The following is a 17,695-nucleotide window of genomic DNA, read 5'->3' as shown; positions in this document are numbered from 1 at the left end:
AAAAGCCCCGCCCCCGTGGGCCGGCGGCGCTCTGTGATAGGACGAGAGCGCTCGGGGCGGGGCCCGTTGTTTTCCCCGCCCCCTGCGCAGACCGTGCGCTCTGATAGGCGGGCGATGCCTCGTGTGGGAGGAGCCTGCGCTGGCCCCGCCCCGCGCGGGCGGACTACAGCTCCCGCCGTGCCCCGCGCGGCTGCGCTCGGAGCGGCCGCGGAGCAGCAGGAGCCGCCGCCGTCCCCCGCCCCGCCGCGGCCGCCGCGCTTACGCCAGTCCCCGGCTTCACTCGCGGCCTACTCCGGCTCCTCGGCATGGCGCGGCCCCTCGTGCCCAGCTCGCAGAAGGCGCTGCTGCTGGAGCTCAAAGGGCTGCAGGAGGAGCCCGTGGAAGGGTTCCGGGTCAACCTGGTGGACGAGGGGGACCTGTACAACTGGGAGGTGGCCATCTTCGGCCCCCCGAACACCTACTACGAGGGCGGGTACTTCAAGGTGAATGGCAGGGGGGAGTAGGGGTCCGAGGTGTGTGGTGGCAGATGGGGCTCGGGAGGGGCAGAGGTGGAGCAGGGGGTGTTGGGGATGCCGGGCGGGAGAGGCCTTGGGAAGGGATTTTGGAAGGGTGAGGGGCCCTGGGAGGGGCCTGGGGGTGGGGTTGAGGTGGATGGTGGGGACAGTGACCCAGTGGCGCTGGGGCTGGGGGTGATGGAGCCAGGGAGAGCTGGGCTGTCGCTGCTGCCAAATCGGGCAAAGATTCCCCTCGTTAGAAGGCGGATTTGGCCCCACCAGGGGCTCTGTGTCCTCCTGCCGGTGCGGTGCCCCTGTCTGGGTGCAGGAGAGCAGGATCTGGGGCACCCGTATTCCCTCTCCAGGAGGGTTCCGCGGCTTCGCCACCAAACCAGAGAGAAGAGACAAAAGATTCCCTTGTGCAGACGCTTGAGCCGCCCGGGGAGCGGCTGTTGTGGTTTTGTTTGGGGTCTGAGGGGGAGAGGCGGCAGCCGGGCTGCGCAGCCTGTGGAGGACGCGTGTGCCTGTGTGTGCTCTTCCCGGCTGTTGTGCAACCCCTGGAGCTGTTTTCTTCCTCTTTCTCACCCTCCCTCCTCCCTTACAAGCTCCTCTGTCCCCATCCTGTTGCTGGCAGGGCGGGGATGACCCGTGTGTGTCACCGGCGGCTCAGCTGTGTCTGACATCTGGGCGGTTTGTTGTTCCCGTGGAGAGGTGGCCGGCGAGTCCGATGCTTCAGCGTCGGGTTTGATCTCTTCGCTGAAGCGGAGTCGCCTCTTTTTCCGTCGCCTCTTTTGGCTCAGACCCTCTGAACTCTCACCCTTTCAGCAGCTCGCGCTCCTGTTTTGTGCCTGAGAGCTCCCAGACCCGGCGCTGCCGGGCGACAGCGAATGGCACTTTCCGCAGAAGAGGAGCGCGAAGGGGCTGTTTGCGTGCGGCAGAGCAGGGCTGCTGCCCCGGCTCCCTTCGGGATCGCTCTGCCCGTTTTGTTCCGACACAACAATCGGGTTATTCTGCCAAGTTCAGCTGTTTGGCCGTGGCCCAGTGCCCCCGCGTCACCGTGTGTGTTTGTGCTGCCCTGGGCTGCCCGAGGCTCCGCACACACACACACAAAACGCATCCAGCCCCCGCCTCGCGTTTCCCTCTCCCCACCCCACGTCCTGTGCAACTCGGAGCAGGGGACTCGGAGCTCGGAGCGTTGGCTCTGCCAACGACTGGCTCTGGTGTCGCCTGTTGTCCCAGCTGTAATTCCAGAAGCACCTGAAGCCCCGTTTGCATTTTGCCTCCTGAATGGGTCCACGGGGTGGAGAGTGACCCCAGGCCGCCGGGGCGGTTCACACCTTCCCTCCCGGATCCAGCGTCTGAGTTCTTGTGTGCGTGAGCTGAGGGAGCAGGAAATGTTCTGGGAGTCGTGTGTTCCAAACCGGCAGCGGGTGGGTCTGTTTGGCTGCCCGAACCCCGCAGGTTTTGGCCAGCGGGTGCCGTCTCTGCCGCGCTGGGGCCGTGGGCTGCGCCGTGATCTTCATGTGCGTTTATTTTTAGCACCTGAGCTATGCGCTGTGGCCAGTTCTCACTTGGTCTCTTTTTTTCAGCAGTGTCGGGCTATTTTTAGAGATTCCGTGTGTTGGTCGGAGCACTGAGCACCTGACGCTGCTTCCCCGTGAGCTCTGAGTGGGAACAGCCTCATCGCTGGCGCTGTGGCCGTCACCCACCGTGGCACCGGTTCCTGTTTGCCGGCGGCGTTGGGGGATCTGTGGTTTCCTTCCCGTCCTTCTCCCAGCCTGACGCTCGCTTCTCCTCGTTGTTTCCCTGCAGGCTCGTCTCCGCTTTCCCATCGACTACCCCTATTCTCCTCCTGCCTTCAGGTTCCTAACCAAGATGTGGCACCCCAACATCTACGAGGTGGGTGGCCCGGGGTGGCGTGGGACATCTCAGTCAGGTGGGGGGACACGTGTCCATCCGCTGCGGCGGTACCGGGTGGCAATGCCGGCCTTTGTCCCCGGCGCTTTTGGCATTTAGTGCCTGGCACTGGAAATGCTGCTAACGAGCTCACAGCAGCGCAGGCGCTTCTCTCAGCACAGCAGGGACCGTCACCTCTGCTGTCCCTTCCTGGGGACCCAAAGAAGGGGCTGGGGTTGTGTCACAGCAGCTCCTGAGGATCCCGTTTCACTTGTGCTTTCAGACCGGCGACGTCTGCATCTCCATCCTGCACCCGCCGGTGGACGACCCGCAGAGCGGGGAGCTGCCGTCCGAGCGCTGGAACCCCACGCAGAACGTGCGGTGAGCGGAGCTGCGGGCGGGGGGGACGGCAGGGACGTGGGGGCGCCCGGAGGTCGCTAAGGGCTCACGGGCTGCGGCTTTACTGAGGAGCTGGAGCCTGGTGGGAGCCGCGCAGCCGGGCCCTGCGCTCTCCAGGCTGCTCGGCTGTGCTGGATCCGCCCTCACTGGTGCCAGCGCCAGGTCCCCAAGCCCTGGGATGCATCCGCACGGTGACACCGAGGCTGGTGGCAGCTCTGACTCGCTGCAGTTCTTACCTGCGCCTGTTTGGTTGCCAGGACCATCCTCCTGAGCGTGATCTCGCTGCTGAATGAGCCCAACACGTTTTCCCCGGCCAACGTGGACGCGTCCGTGATGTACCGCAAGTGGAAGGAGAGCAAAGGGAAGGACCGGGAGTACACGGACATCATCAGGTGCGTGAGCTCTGCCCGTCTGTGCAGGTGGGTGACCCGCAGCTGGGGCTGTGTCACAAAGCTCCATCCTCACCCCCACGTCTCACCCTCCAGGAAGCAAGTCCTGGGCACGAAGGTGGACGCGGAGCGGGACGGGGTGAAGGTCCCCACCACGCTGGCCGAGTACTGCGTGAAGACCAAGACTCCGGCCCCAGACGAGGGCTCAGACCTCTTCTACGATGACTATTACGAGGATGATGAGATGGAGGAGGAAGCAGACAGCTGTTATGGCGATGAGGATGACTCCGGCAACGAGGAATCTTGATGGCCCTCCGGCATTGCAAAACTTGCTATAAACTACTGAATTTTACCTCAACTAGGAGAAACTGGCTTGAATTTAGGATCTGTCAGCCCTGAGATTAACTCTCTACCTCGCAGGGAGACTGTTCTGCTGTTGCAAAGGAAACCCCACCACTGTCTTTGTAGAAAAAGCAAAAAATCAAACCCTATTTTATAAACTTGCTGGGTGAGGGGTGGGCGGGGAGGGGGAAGTCGTGTTGGGGTGTTCGTGAACCCACAGAAACCGGGAGCTGGTGCCTGTGGCTGGATGAAGAGTGACGGCAAAGCCAGGCGGTGGCTGCTGGTTCGGGTACGTCCTGCCGGTGAGTGGTGGCGTTGGGGGGAGCGTGTGAGCATCGTGCAGCTTCTCCTGCCTCTGCAGCGTCTGTGCGGGAGCAGGGGGAGCGCGGCCGCGTTCTGTCCCCGCAAGACCCTCCTGCTGCCCCTTCCCACGGTTCTGGAGCCGTGTCCGCGGGGAGCAGCGCGGCATGGACCGTGATATCGCCGGGAAGGACCGGGGCGCTGGGCAGGACGTGCCGGCAGCTGCAGCACATGGGGATGAGCGTTTGTAGTTTTTAACCAGCGGGGAGGGACAGGGGAGTTCTGAGTCTTTCTGCTTCTGTATTTTTTTGGAAACTATTTAATAAAGTACTTAAAGAAACAGCCGTGTGGTGTGTGGGTGAGGCTCTGCTGAGCCCCCCAGCGCGGCTCTGGGAGGTGTTTTTCCCACCTGCTCCCCCAGGACTGCGGGCACAGACCTGCCCGGGCAGCGGCTGCTCCGATGCGGACGCACCCTGAGCCCGCGGGCCAGGACCGGCCAGGACGTGCCGGTTCCCGGGCTGCGGCACAGCCGAGCGGCGTTACCGGCGCCGTGTCCAGCTGGTGGGAGAGGTTGCGGAGCCGCTGGCTCTGCAGTGCAGTGGCTCTGGCAATCTGCCCGGGCTCCCTGTAACCGGGTGGGGCTCCTGCCCCCTCTGCCAGCCCCGGGCAGGGGGTGAGGAGCAGACCGTCCCCCCGGAGCTGTGCAAACCACGGGGGTTCGGTGGCACCCGGGCTGGCACATGGCCCAGGCACGTGCTGGGTGGCCTTAGGAAATGAGGCCAGAAGGTGACCGGGATTATTGTCCGTGTGCTCAGGCCCGGCGCACGGATCCCAAGGTCGCCAGCGCCGGGCAGGAAGCGCCGCGCTGAGCCGCCCCGGGGCCGCGGGAGCCGCCGGACCCTGCGGAGCGCGGCGGGGGCCGGCGCCGAGGCCCATTGTCGGGCCCTTCCTGCCGCGCACCCCCGGCTGCGCGGCTGCTCCGCGCTCCCACGGCCCGGCCAGCCCGGGGGCGGCTCCCGGGACCGGGAAGGGCCGGAGCCGCTGCCCCGCAGAGGCCCCTCCTCCCCGGCCCCCGGGGTTATCAGCTGCTGCAGCCGCCGACCGAGGCCCAGCAGCCCTCGGCCTCACGGGAAGCTCCGCCTGGGCCAAGAACCGGGGCCTGGCGCTCCCAGTGCCCCGGGCGGGGCTACCGGCTCCTCCTGGCCCGGCCCCGGTGTTGCTCCCGGTGTTGCCGCTGCCGCTTGTCCCCCGCCGCGCGCCGTCCGCCGCTCCCCGCAGCGCCTCCCCATTGGCTGCGCGCCGGACGGTGGGCGTGGCCGCGGCGGGACCGGCCCGAACCGGCTCTCCCCGCAGGGGACGGGAGGGAGGAGAATGGCGCTCGCTCATCCCCTCTCTCTGATTGGTCGCATCGGGATAGGTGGGCGTGCCAGCTCGCAGGGGTGTCGCGCGATTGGCCGACGGGCGGGGTGAGGGGGGCGTGGCCCTCCTTGGGCCCGCCCCCGCCTCCGTGACCCGGCGCGGTGCTTATAGCGGGCGGCTCGGCGCGGCGTGCGGAGCGAGCGGAGATGGCGGCGGCGGGGCCATGCGGGTTCTTGGCGCTGCTGCTCCTCGGCGGGCTGGTGGCCGGTGCTGCGGGGACAAGTACGGGATGGTGGGGCGGGGGGAGAGCGCTCGGTTGGGGCGGGGAGGGAGCGAGCGCTCGGTTGGGCCGGGGGGGCTCCGGGGGGCCATTAGGGGTGGCGGCCGCAGGGCGGACGAGGTCGGAGGGGTCACGGGGTGGCCCAGCAGGTTTTTGAGAGGTCTTGGGGCAGCCCGGGAGCGCTCGGGGGGTCCCCGGGCCAGCCCGGCGGGGACCCCGGCTCCGTGGGGCGGCTCTTGGGCGGGGAACGGGCCGGGTCGCCGGGAGGGGCAGCGAGGCTCCACGGTGCGCTCTGCCGCGGCGGCGGAGCGGGGCTGGGCAGGCCGGGGCCGAGCGGGTGGCGCCGAGGGCGCCCTGCGGGAGCGCACGTTCGCTGGCGGGCGTGGCCGGGGGGGCGGGCCGGGGGACACCCCAAAGCTGGAGCGAGGGCGGGGGTGCCCGGTGCGGAGCGGGCCCGGGCTCGGTGTCCGCGCTCCCCACGCTCCGGCAGGGCCGTCCCGCCGCCCGCTGCTCCCGGTCGCACCGTGAGCAGACCGCTCCCCTCGAGTGGGAAGGCGGCGAATTCTGGGGTGGTGCTGACTTGGTTTTCCCTTCATAAAAGCGGAAAAGTTTATTCCTGGGGCTTAGGAGCAGCACCAGATCTCCAGGCTCTAAAACCTTAAAGATGTTCACATGATGCTTAAGTGGATAATCCGCTAACGAGGAAACAAGTGTGGGCGCCCCCGGTGCGCGGGTGGAGCTGGACGCGGCGCCGGGAGCTGGTGGAGCCTCTTGTCGGGTACTTAAAGCACATCCCCAAACGAGCCGGGGTTTGCCGGCTGCTGTTGTGCTGACATTTCGTTTTCTCACTTCTGGAGGCGGCACCAAAGGCACCGGCCGGGCCAGGGGAGCAGCGGCCACCGCGGCAAACAGCGGGTTTTGCCCGGGGGACCTTGCGGTCCCGTTCAGACCCGGTGCAGGAGGTGCCGCTGGTGATGGTTTTGCTTTATTGTGAGGGGCTGGCTGTTGTTTCTGGCTGTTTAGCATATCAAGTGCTAAAAAACCCTGTAGCCTGTTTGTGCTATCAGACTTATTTCGGTGTGGTAGAGCCGAACCCAAAGACTGACGGCAAAAGTGTGGGAGGATTCTGAAAAATCTGGGGTAGCGACAGAAGTGTCTGCTCCAACATTTCCTTGCAGCGGGGCTGCGTTTTCTTACTGCAGAACAGGAGGGCAGAGTCTTCTCCTGAACTTCACACTCACCTGCAGCTGTGGCCGCATCCTGCGCTGAGCAGCCCCAGTTCTGGGGCCATGTGGAGAAAGCTGCTTCTGTCCTGGGGCTGAAAAGCCTGGGGAGGAAGAACTGCCCTCCCGGCCTGTGGTTGTATAACGCGTGTCCTGCCCTGGCCCCGGGGTTGGTGTGTAAATGCCGATTCCTCATGTAAGTGGAGCGGGGGGCTGGAAAGCGAGAGCTTTTCCCCTCAGCCCTGCTGAGACGGGGCTTTATGGGGCAGACTCCTTGTGATCCACGGGGTCTTGGTTTTTTGGTCTGCTCCGTGTCCTGGCCGAGAGCGCCTGGTTGTGCAGTGACCGCCTGGTCACACGAAACTGAAGGGGAGGGTAGATTTTATAGCTATTAGAAGAAATGGCAAAAAATGTCACAACCTCATATGTCCCCTTCCGAGGCCAAGAAACAAAGGTCAGGAGGTACCTGCCAGGCGCAGACGCTGTTTATACCGTGAGGACTCAGCTCTGCTCGGGGGGGAGAGGCTGTTTTTAGTCTGAAGGTGACTTGCGAGGACTTTTTGTGGTCTCGTCTGTCTTTGCCGCTGTGCCCGGGAGAAGCGGCCGGCTCGGCTCTGCGATCGGGGTCTTGTTTTCAAGAGCTGGTTTCAACTTGCGCCTTGTCGCCCTTTGGAAAATTTGGAGTCGCTCCGATCGATCCCAGCGGGTTGATGAGCTCGTGTGGGCGCTTTCCCTGCCCTGGAGTGCAGGGCTTTGATTGCCCGCTCTGCTTTGTGCTGGGAGGAGCGGGCATGTTAATCCCGGTTGAATGCAGACGGTACTTGTGTTGTTACTGCTTGGCTGAAGCTTTTTAGCCTGTCTGAACTGCGCGAAGTGCCCTCTAACTCGCAGCAAATAACCTTGCAACAGCTTATTTTGTCAGCATGCAATAATCACCTCGTAGCTGTAAAAAGAACCTTGATCTTTACCAGCGCCCATTTTAAATTGGGCCGTAGTTAAAACCGGGACAGGCTCCTACAAGCGCTGTAGGTTGGGAGCGTTTAATCACAGGCCTGTGGTGTAAAAAACCTGTTTGGCGCACAGGTCAGTGGTTCTATAAGTGAAACCTGGTGTATGAGGCAGTTGCTTTCAGCCGGTAGCCCCATACGTCTTTTGGGACCCCCGTCAGCTCCCACTGTTTTAAAACCGGTTCTAGAAGATGGTTGTGGTGTCTCTGGTGCAATTATGCCATCCAGAGTCAATTGGAAACCCCTGTAAAGGTGTTGAATGGTGTGTTTGACTGTAACCAGCAGCACTGCGGGCAGTGTATGAAATAGCAGCTGTTTTTTAGCCTTTTTTCCTTTTAGAAATGTGGAATTGATTTATTGAAACTTACCGTGCAGACTCAGGTTTGTAATACCCCTTTGTTTCTATGCTTGCAGAAAACCACGTTCAGGCATTCAAAAAAACAAGGAAAAACTCACTCCCAAACCCACTTGCTTTGTGCCTGTAGGTCACGGTGCACACACATTAATTAACATTGTATGTTAATTAATGACGGGGTACAGTAATTCCGGAGCGGCCGGTGCAGGAAGGACGTGTCGCAAGCATTGCCGGTTCTCAAATCTGCTGCGGTTGAGTCACGTCGGCCCCGCAGCGGCTTTTCCTGGCGGGGGTGCCGGAGCCTCCAGAACAGCCGGTCCAAACCCAACAACCCGCCGAGCGAAGGTCCCGCGGCCGCTCTCCGGACAGCGGCAAATCCCGCGCTGGTTGGCGCTCTGGTTCTGCGGTGCGGTCGCAGGGTTGTTGTCTGGAGGTGCAACAATCCAAAAGAACAGCCCCGTCCGAGCCGGGCAGAGTTCAGAGCGGGGAGGGAGGGAGGAGGACGCTGTGGCCTCTTCTCAATGGCTGTTTTTGGTTTGTTTGTGTGTTTTTCTTGTAGAGGGTGACTTCTTGCTTTGCACTAACACTTTGCACTAATACCTCTTCAACTCATAGCTGGTTTTATAAAGTCACCGCTGTCTCAAAAGAGACTGACTCAGGACAGCGTGGAGCTGTACTGCGAGGCGATTGGCAGCCCCATCCCCGAGATCCAGTGGTGGTTTGAGGGCAACGACCCAAACGAGACCTATGCCCAGCTCTGGGATGGCGCGTGGCAGGACCGTGTCAGGATCAACGCCACCTACAACCTGCACTCCACCAGCACCATCTCCATCGCGAACCTCACGGCCGATGACTCGGGCATGTACGAGTGCCGGGCCAGCAACGACCCCGACCGCAACCACTTGTCGAAGAGCCCCAAAGTCAAGTGGATCCGTTCCCAGGCGAACGTTTTTGTCATCGAACGTGAGTGGCCGCACTCAGGCCTTGGCACTTGCTCGGACACCGGTGTCTGGTTCTCCCGCCGTGCTCACCCCTGCACCCGTGTCCTGTGGCTCCCGAAAGCTCCCCCACCCTCCCCCCGGCTGTAGATCAAGAGATCCCACCCTGTGTCATCTCCCTCGCCACCCGTGACGTGACCCAACGTGGCCTTGCTCAAAAAGTTGGCTTCCCAACCAAAACGCCCTTCGGCAATCCCGTGCCTTTTCCGGAGCCAGAGACCTGGAACCCGCCGCTTGTTCCTGCGAGTCCCGGGGCTGTTTGCAGAATTGAGTCTCGATTCTGTGCCGACTCAGCCCCGGCCCCGCCAGCCCTTCCCGAGCTCCTGTGACAGCCCCGCTCTGAGCTTTCCTGCTAGCGGGGAGCAAAACCTGCCTCGCAAAACCTGCCTCGAGGCTCTCGAGGTGCAACCGAGTTTGAAATGGCTGTGTCTGGGTGACACTGGGTGTGACGTGTTCCAGTTCCCTCCGCTGGGGGGCAAACAGGCGTCTGCTTTGGGTGACAGACCCCTGGGCCGGTGTGAGGGGTTTTAACGTCCCGCTGAGGGGATTTAACATCCTGCCGAGGTGTTTCCGTGAATCCCAGGGTTAGCGGAGCAGCAGGATTCCCGGCATAGGCGTGCCAGGGAACGCAGGACTCCAGCAGAACGTCTGGGCAGGGGGAAGAGCAAAATTCCTGTGAATGCGGTGGAGGAGGGAGGACGGCAGGGCCGCGGTGCCACGGGCTGTGTCGCGGTGCTGCTCGTGGCAGCTGGTTTCTTGGACTCCCTCCGGCAGTGGAAATGCCTGAGTCATCTTCCGTTGCATAATTTACTGCTGCTGGGCACAGGGAGGCCCAAGACCTTTTGGAGCCGTGGTTCTGTGTGTTCTCCCTGCAGTAAATCTCTCTCTAACCTTTGGGGCCGCATCGGCCGGCGCACGTATTGCTCATATAGAGTCTGGTCGCTGCCCCTCGCACCAGAGGTCATGGCTTTCATCAGTGGTGTTACCTGGAGTCTAAAAAGTGGCATTATCTGGTGTCTAAATGGGCTCAGGTTGTGGAAGGTGTCGGCACTTGGCTCGCGAAAGCGGAGCCGCGCTCTGCCCTTCGCAGGGCGGCCTTGGCCATGGCTTATTGACACCGAGCTCTGCTGCAGGCGCTATGGGGTGATCCTGCTCGGTGGGGCCGCTGTGGGCTCAGCGCCGGCGGGCGGGAGGTGCTGCCAGGTCCTGGTTGGCAAGTCCCGTGCCGGCGCTGGCGGTTTTGGCAGGGAGCCGCTGGCGAAGGTAAGTGGGGGCCGCAGCGGAGCGTAGGAGCTGCGCGCTTTGGTGACCTCTGTGTTCACGGTGCTCGGGCCGGCGCTCTGGACGCCGGTGGTAACTTCAGCTGCATTGTTCACCAACGCAGGTCCCGACATCAAAGGTCATGTAACGGAGGTTTCGGGCAAGCTGGTCCTGTCCTGCAACATGACGGCGCCGCACCCGGCCATCGGCGGCCACGAGTGGCTGCGCGGGGACAAGGTCCTGCAGACGGACGCGGACTCGAGCGCTTTCACCACTTACACGTGAGTGTCGGGCAGGGGCAGATAAGGGGCTGAACGCGCGGCAGATGTTTTTATGAAATGCAGTTAATGTTTCCTATCAGCTGAACCCAAAGGCTTGCAGTCCTGCTGGGCTTCGAGAACACAAGCTGAGCTGAGTTTTGGTGAAGCCCAATGTGTTCTGCTCTGTAGGGAGGAGCAGGACGGGGAAGTTCTGTTACCACAAATATCCTCTCAGTAGAAGTTCTGCTGCTTGGTGTTTTGATGTGGGCACACAGGTGTTTTCATGCAAGGTCCAGGTGGGGCTGCTGTCTGAGCTGTGTCCACTCTGTCTGTCCAGCGCTGGCCTTGCTGTGCTGGGGCTGCTGCCTGAGCTGTGTCTGTGTCAGCTTTGTCTGTCCAGCGCTGGCCTTGCTGTGCTGGGGCTGCTGCCTGAGCTGTGTCCGCTCTGTCTGTCCAGCGCTGGCCTTGCTGTGCTGGAGCTGCTGCCTGAGCTGTGTCTGCTCTGTCTGTCCAGCGCTGGCCTTGCTGTGCTGGAGCTGCTGCCCGAGCTGTGTCTGCTCTGTCTGTCCAGCTCTGGCCTTGCTGTGCTGGGGCTGCTCTCCCGTGGGGACCCTGCTCTGGGCAGGACCTCAGCTCCAAGACCTGGACATTGCTGTGGTGTCTCTGCCGTTGGCTTTTATGTACCTTTCCAAAGTCCAGCGGCTCTCAGGCCGCGCTGGGCAGCTGCTGCAGGTTGTGTTGAGCACTCAGACGCAGTTTGGGGGTGTCGCTGCGCGGCAGGGACACCGGCTGCATTGTCACCATGCAGCGAGCTTTCCTCTCCCATTAGAGTCAGGCCGGGCTGGCGCTGACCCAGCCGCTCCGGAGGCATCGTGTCCTTTTGTGCGGCAGTGCCGACGTGCCTGTCTCCCCATAGCAACAGGGAGCTGAACAAGGATTAAAGTATTTATAACCCAGCCTCCCTCGCGTGACCTCAATTCCTCAGCTGAGTGGTTTTTGGAAGTGGGAAGCGCCGTGCACAGCACAACTAACAAACAGCCTGTTGTCCCAGCGTGGCCACGGGACCGAAACTTTGCCTGCCCCTTCCCTCCGGCGGGTATTACTGAGCTGCAGAATGAGTGTTTGTTGCAGTTCTGTGTAATCCGCTAAATCTCATTGCAGCAGCTTTGCAAAAAGGAAAATGTGAGAGTTGTCCCTGTGCTTGGATCGATCCAGGGTGACCACCCTGGGGGTTGCTTTGCGTGTGTTTCGGTGGCCTTTTCGGCATGGGAGGAATAGTTTTGCTCCATCTCCCTCAGAGGTGAACGGCCGGGCTGGTGTCTGGAGCTGCGTGGACAGCCCAGCTCTTACATTTGTTCCCTTAGTAGAGAGAGACCTTGAGCCCAGGAGTGTTTGGGGGTGGCGGGGAGGAGAGCTGCTGGTTTTCAGTGTCCAGGACCCAAGATTGGGGGTCACCGACCTGGCAGACCCATATCAGAGCTGGTGTATGTGAAATCCTGCTCCCCATCTCTGTGGGGAGAGAGGAGGGTTGGTGTAGGTACACAGTGCAGCGTAAATACTGGTGTTGGAATGGGAGAAACTGCCCGTGGAGGAGGCGGCGGCTGCTTTGGGCTTTGGTTTGTGGATCAGTCACTTACCTGCCGTCCTGGTTTTTGGCAGAATCGAAGGGAAGAAGGAAGAGCATTCTGGTGTCTATGAATGTGTCTACAAAACAAGCCCGGTGATAAAAGGACAAGTGAATATTTCAGGTAACCTCATGTGTTTGCTTCTGGCTTAGGTATCTTTCCAGCTCCTTGCGGAGCTGCCGCTGGCGGTGCTGATGAGGCTGCGGCGCTCTGCACGCATCCTGCCACGCCACTCTCTGACTTTTCTATTTCTCTTGCTGTAGTTCCACCCCAGGTGATGGCGTACAAGAAGTCCGAGCATGGCAACGAGGGGGACACGGGCGTGCTGACCTGCAAGAACCCCTCTTTTCCCCCCGTTAACTCTTGGACCTGGTACAAAAATGGTCAGGAGGTAAGTGCTGTGGTTTGCTCTTTCTCCCCTTCTGCCCACCCTCTTTCCAGGTGGGGGACCTCGTTCCATCAGAATTAGCGATTTCAGAGCAGGCTCCTCAGCCCCCTGGCCAGGGGGGTTTCTGCAGTGGCAGAACCTCGCGCAGGGAGCGAGCAGCTCAGGTCAGCGCTGCCCTGAGAGCCGTTTCTCTCTCTATCCCTCCCTCCAGCCCATCATCAATGGTTCTGGTCGATACATCATCAAGTCCAGCGGCAACAAGACAGAGCTGCGGATCCTTAAACTGAGTATTGAGGAGGATACAGGCGACTACCACTGCAACGCCACCAACTCCGACGGCTTCGGCGGCGCCACGGTGAACCTGCGCGTTCGCAGCCGCCTGGCAGCGCTCTGGCCCTTCCTGGGCATTGTGGCAGAAGTCCTCATCCTCGTCACCATCATCTTCATCTACGAGAAGAGGAGGAAGCCAGATGAGGTTCTTGATGGTAAGAGAGGATTGGGGTCAAATCTTGATGGGGAGACCAAGGAACTTGTAGGGTGCAGGGGAAATGTTCCAGAGAGCCTGGAGTTCACCAGCTGGGCATTAATCTGAGGGCTGCTCCCCCGGGCACTTCTGGTAGTGTTACCAGGCTGCTTTGGCCAGGAGGTTGCAGGTAATTGTGCTGTTTCTGAGAGTCCTTCTGTGAGATGAGCTCTGGATCTGGAGTGAGATAAGATGCAGCTTGATAAGATGCAGCTGGGGTCAGCCTGACCCTTTTCTCACCAGTTCCTCTTTGCTCAAGTGCCTCTGTGTGTGTGTGCAGGACCAGGTTTCCTTTGGCAGCCACCACTCTGGAGAAGCTGATTTCTGAATAAGCAGCGGAGCTTTTCTGGTGCTGCAAAATCAGGGGACCATGTCAGTGGCTCCATTAGACAAGGCTTAGCTTAATTCAGGTTCAGTTCATGTGTCTGTTTGGGATCCTCAGATCCACACATCCTGACTCTTGGAGACTTCCCTCAAAGCCTGGGGCTATCTTTAATCTGCCCTGGAAATACCAGCTCCTCCCTTTCCTTATCAGTAGGAATGTGCATTGTGTTCACAGCCGCCCCTCCCTTATCTGATGGGGTGAACAATGTGTGAACGCTCCGTATCCTTCCTGCACACCAGGTGGGGAGAGTGGGAGGTGCAGCACAGGGACTGTGGCTGATCGCCCCTCCCTGGCCAGGGAATTCCACCCCAGGCCATTTTACAAGCAGATGCTTTGCCCTCTGACACCCTTGGCTGGAAGGCAGGTGTTGTATTAAGGGTGTTGTAACTGCATCTTGCAGAAAAAAATAACCCATATCCTCTGTGAGTGCTCTGGCTGCTGAGGACATGAGCCTGGCCCAGATTAAGTCAGCGCTGCCCTGTCAGAGCTGCAGCAGATGCCTGGACAGACGGACAGGCGTGTGTGCCGAGGTGCCCCAGTGCTCCTTGGGCAGAGCTCTGGGCATTCAGATTCCCAAGTGCCTGTGGATGAGGACACAGCATCGTTCCTGTTGGATGAACACACGCAGCTTTACGCTGTCCTGGTGCAGAGTGGTTCCCTGTCCTCAAAAGCCTTTGTAGCTTTGTCCCTCTCGAGAGGTGACAGTGACAAACGCTGTCCCTCACGGTGGGTGGTTGGGAATCAGTCTGGCTTGTGCGTGGTGCGAGATCCTTGCTGGTGTTACCTTTATACTCTTCCCTTCTCTGCTGCTGCCGCCACCTCCCACGGTAAGTGCAGGTAGTTCAGCCGTGTTTGTGCCCGTCCTCTCACCAGCTGCTGGCGGATCCGGGTGCCCAGGGCAGCGCCAATGCTCAGCATGGTGGGTGGCAGATCCCCAGGAGCTGGTGAAAGGCCCAGGGCTTGCCAGAGGTGTTTTCTTAGCTGTGCGTGATGTGCGGTGTGCTTATTTTGAATTCACAAACCCTGGGGAGGAAGGATCCTGCTCGACACATCGCCTTTGGTTCCCCTCGGCTCTGGAGAGCAGTGGGTCGGTGCTGGCGGCTCTGCCATCTTGCAGTGGATCTGCGGCTCTTCTGCAGCTTAATCAGTTAATCAGACGTCACCGTTCAGCAGCGCGGCTCCGGATGCTGCCCCGTGCGGTCCCGGTGGCCACCGGGGCTGCTCTGATGTGTGCCCGGGGCTGGTACGGTGCCAGACCTGAGCTCTGCTTGTCAGTGCTGGCAACTTGGTTGTCCGGCGAGCCGCACCGACCCTGTGCCAACAGAGCAACCGCATAACAGGAGCTTATATCTAAGTTTGTGCCTTGTCTAAGCTTAGACAAGAAAGAGCTTAAGCCTCCTACGGGTTGGCTGGGTTCTGGGGAGCAGGAGCCGCCTGCTCGGCCGGGCTCTGGCGAAACAGGAGCCCTGGGATGGGGTGACCTTTGGGCTCAGGGCTGTGTGGGCAGCAGATCCCGTACCCTGTCTGGAATGCGGTCCCCAGGGTTTAGGAGGTGGCAGAGGTGGCTTCTCCCAGGCTCTCCCCTGACGCTGTTTGTTCTTTCTTTCTCCGCTGTCCCAACTGTGAAGATGACGATGGAGGTTCTGCACCGCTGTGAGTACCTTGCTTTTTCCGATTTGGTTTGTGCTGGCAGGTCATGTCATCCAGGGAATCTGTTCTGGCTATAAAGGCAGCTTGTGTGGCAATAACAGCTTGTGGGGTGGGTGACTTTCCCCCCATTTAATGTGGCCTGTGTATAAAGCACGTGTGATTAGGGATGGCACCAGCATCTCAAAACCTGATGCTGTTCTGGTGACCGATCTCATCTTGGCCATCCTTGTGGGCCTGAATCACTCTGGCGGGCAGGATGGGGCTGTGCGCTCTTTCTCTCCTCACCACCCCTCTTCTCTTCCCAGGAAAAGCAATGCCACGAACCACAAGGATAAGAACGTCCGCCAGAGAAACGCGAACTAAGAGCGGGGCCAGGTGAGTGTCGGAGCTGGTGTTGGGCTCTGGGGGCTCCAGCGCCCGGGGGAGTCGGGACAGGCTGGTCCCCCCTGCCCTGAGCTCCTGCAGGGTCACAGCCTGTGTCCTGTGCTGCTCCCCCAGCACCGTGCAGCCTTACTGGTGTGACTGGGTTATCTGACTGGCTTTTCTCTCTTTCCTACCAGGTGACGTGTAGATGAAGAACTCATCTGTACAATTTTATTTTCTTCTAATTTTTTTGGTAAAATAGCACCGTGAAATATTTTAGTGTGTCCTTGCGATTCAGTTACTTCACTTTCTAAAGAAACTTAAGTTGTAGAATCTAAAATACTTTTTTTTTTTTTAAGAGTTGTGGGAGGGTTTTTCTACCTGTAAATGTAAATCCCTTGTTTCTGGTAGTGTAGGTCTGTCTGTCCTGGGTTTCTCCGTGCTGTGCAGAGGGGTGGGTGCGAGCACAAGAGAGTCCTCCCTCCCCTCTGGGGGGAGCTCAGAACCGCCCCCCCTGCCCCACCGCGCTGGGGCTGACACGGGATCAACACGAGAGCTGTGAACTCAGTTCAGGGGCTGTTGTGTCTCCTCAAGCTGCTGCAGTGGGGTCAGGGCAGAGCGAGCGGTGCTGGGGGCAGCTGAACAATGTGTGTTCTTGTGCTGGAGCCATCGTGATCTTGCTGTGACGTGGGCGCCCGAGAGCAGACAGATGCTCAGTGGAGTCTAATACCTTTATTGCTGGCTAGCGTTGAACTGTTCCATCTGTTAACACACTTCACCAATAAAGATGATTCCTCTCTCTTTTTTTTTCCATCTTTGGTTGGATTCTGGTCTCTACGCCCTGGACCCCTGGCTTGCCCGACCTCCCTCATTTCTGGCTGTGGAATGTGATGCTGTGTCTCAGTTTGGTGCAGCGTGGTGCAGCAGCACGTCTGTGGGTTACGCAAGGCGCTTGCCATGGCCTCGTGCTGGCAGGTGCCATCCTCGTGAAGAGAATCAATGCACGGTTTAATTTCCTTGATGGGGATAATGGGTGCTGCTTGACCCAGCTCTCAGGCTGCAGCACAATGTTCCACTTGTGGTCTTTGTTTGGTGGGGCTGGTGCAAGGGGGAAGAGTGAGGGGATGGAGCAACATTGTGTGGACAGCAATGTGAAAGGGGGGGGGTGACTTGTCACAGAGCCTCTGCTTGCTGGAGCACAGCTTTCATACAATCATTTTGGTTGGAAGTGACCCTTAATATTGTGTCCAACCATAACCCACTCTGCCACTAAACCATGTCCCTAAGAGCCTCATCTCTGTGGCTGTTCAACCCTCCAGCTCTTGGGGTTTCCCTAAGAGCCTCATCTCCGTGTCTGTTCAACCCTTGAACTCTTGGGGTGTCCCTAAGAGCCTCATCTCCCTGTCTGTTCAACCCTCCAGCTCTTGGGGTGTCCCTAAGAGCCTCATCTCCGTGTCTGTTCAACCCTTGAACTCTTGGGGTGTCCCTAAGAGCCTCATCTCCCTGTCTGTTCAACCCTCCAGCTCTTGGGGTGTCCCTAAGAGCCTCATCTCCCTGTCTGTTCAACCCTCCAGCTCTTGGGGTGTCCCTAAGAGCCTCATCTCCCTGTCTGTTCAACCCTCCAGCTCTTGGGGTGTCCCTAAGAGCCTCATCTCCCTGTCTGTTCAACCCTCCAGCTCTTGGGGTGTCCCCTCCCGTGGCACCGGCCGCGCTCCCCGCCGCGGGCAGCAGGTGGAGCCACCGGCCGCGCTGCTCCCGCTGCGGCCGCCGGAGGGTGCTCGGGGTTCGGCGGCCGCGGTGCAGCCCGGGGAGCCGCAGGGGGACCGGCTCGGCCCCGGGGCGCCGGCAGGAGCTGCGGGTCCCGCTGCCCGGCTCTTGGCACCCAGAGCATCGGACCCGGCGGCGTCTGTCGCGGGTGCCGGTGTCCGCTCCGGGGGTCTCCGGCTGCGGTTCGCTGGCCCGTGGGATTTGGGGACACGCAGGAGCCGGTCCCTGGTCTCCATCCCTGCCCCCCCGGGCGGTTCCTCCTGTCACCGGCTCGGTGCCGGCGGGTCTCAGCCCTGAGCACCGGCACCTCCGCGAGAGGCTCCGGTCGCCGGTCCTGCCGGTGAGGGCGGTGCCAGCGGGGGGAGCTGCGGAGCCGCCCGCTGCCCGGCCCTCCCCCCCGCCCGCCCCCGGCCCGCCCCGGCCCGCCCCCGC

At 60.7% G+C, this 17,695-nt stretch overlaps 2 protein-coding genes across 2 annotated transcripts; both read left to right on the top strand.

Moving 5' to 3' along the window:
* The first annotated feature begins 168 nt into the window (after nucleotides 1-168).
* Nucleotides 169-4,160, top strand: CDC34 (cell division cycle 34, ubiquitin conjugating enzyme). The gene is made up of 5 exons (XM_082072251.1): nucleotides 169-482; nucleotides 2,307-2,393; nucleotides 2,674-2,771; nucleotides 3,047-3,181; nucleotides 3,275-4,160. The coding sequence occupies exons 1-5, from the start codon at nucleotides 306-308 to the stop codon at nucleotides 3,483-3,485; spliced, it is 708 nt and encodes a 235-aa protein (XP_081928377.1). The 5' UTR covers nucleotides 169-305; the 3' UTR covers nucleotides 3,486-4,160.
* A 1,210-nt stretch (nucleotides 4,161-5,370) lies between these two features.
* BSG (basigin (Ok blood group)) lies at nucleotides 5,371-16,307 on the top strand. The gene is made up of 9 exons (XM_082072260.1): nucleotides 5,371-5,461; nucleotides 8,660-9,007; nucleotides 10,427-10,583; nucleotides 12,222-12,310; nucleotides 12,451-12,578; nucleotides 12,787-13,060; nucleotides 15,112-15,136; nucleotides 15,439-15,508; nucleotides 15,694-16,307. The coding sequence occupies exons 1-8, from the start codon at nucleotides 5,386-5,388 to the stop codon at nucleotides 15,494-15,496; spliced, it is 1,155 nt and encodes a 384-aa protein (XP_081928386.1). The 5' UTR covers nucleotides 5,371-5,385; the 3' UTR covers nucleotides 15,497-15,508; nucleotides 15,694-16,307.
* Nucleotides 16,308-17,695: the final 1,388 nt, after the last annotated feature.

The sequence above is a fragment of the Streptopelia decaocto genome (genome assembly GCF_964273445.1).
Source record: "Streptopelia decaocto genome assembly, chromosome: 24".
Classification (NCBI taxonomy): Eukaryota; Metazoa; Chordata; class Aves; order Columbiformes; family Columbidae; genus Streptopelia; species Streptopelia decaocto.
Note: the sequence above shows the minus strand (reverse complement) of the source record. Positions and strands in the feature narration are given on the sequence as shown.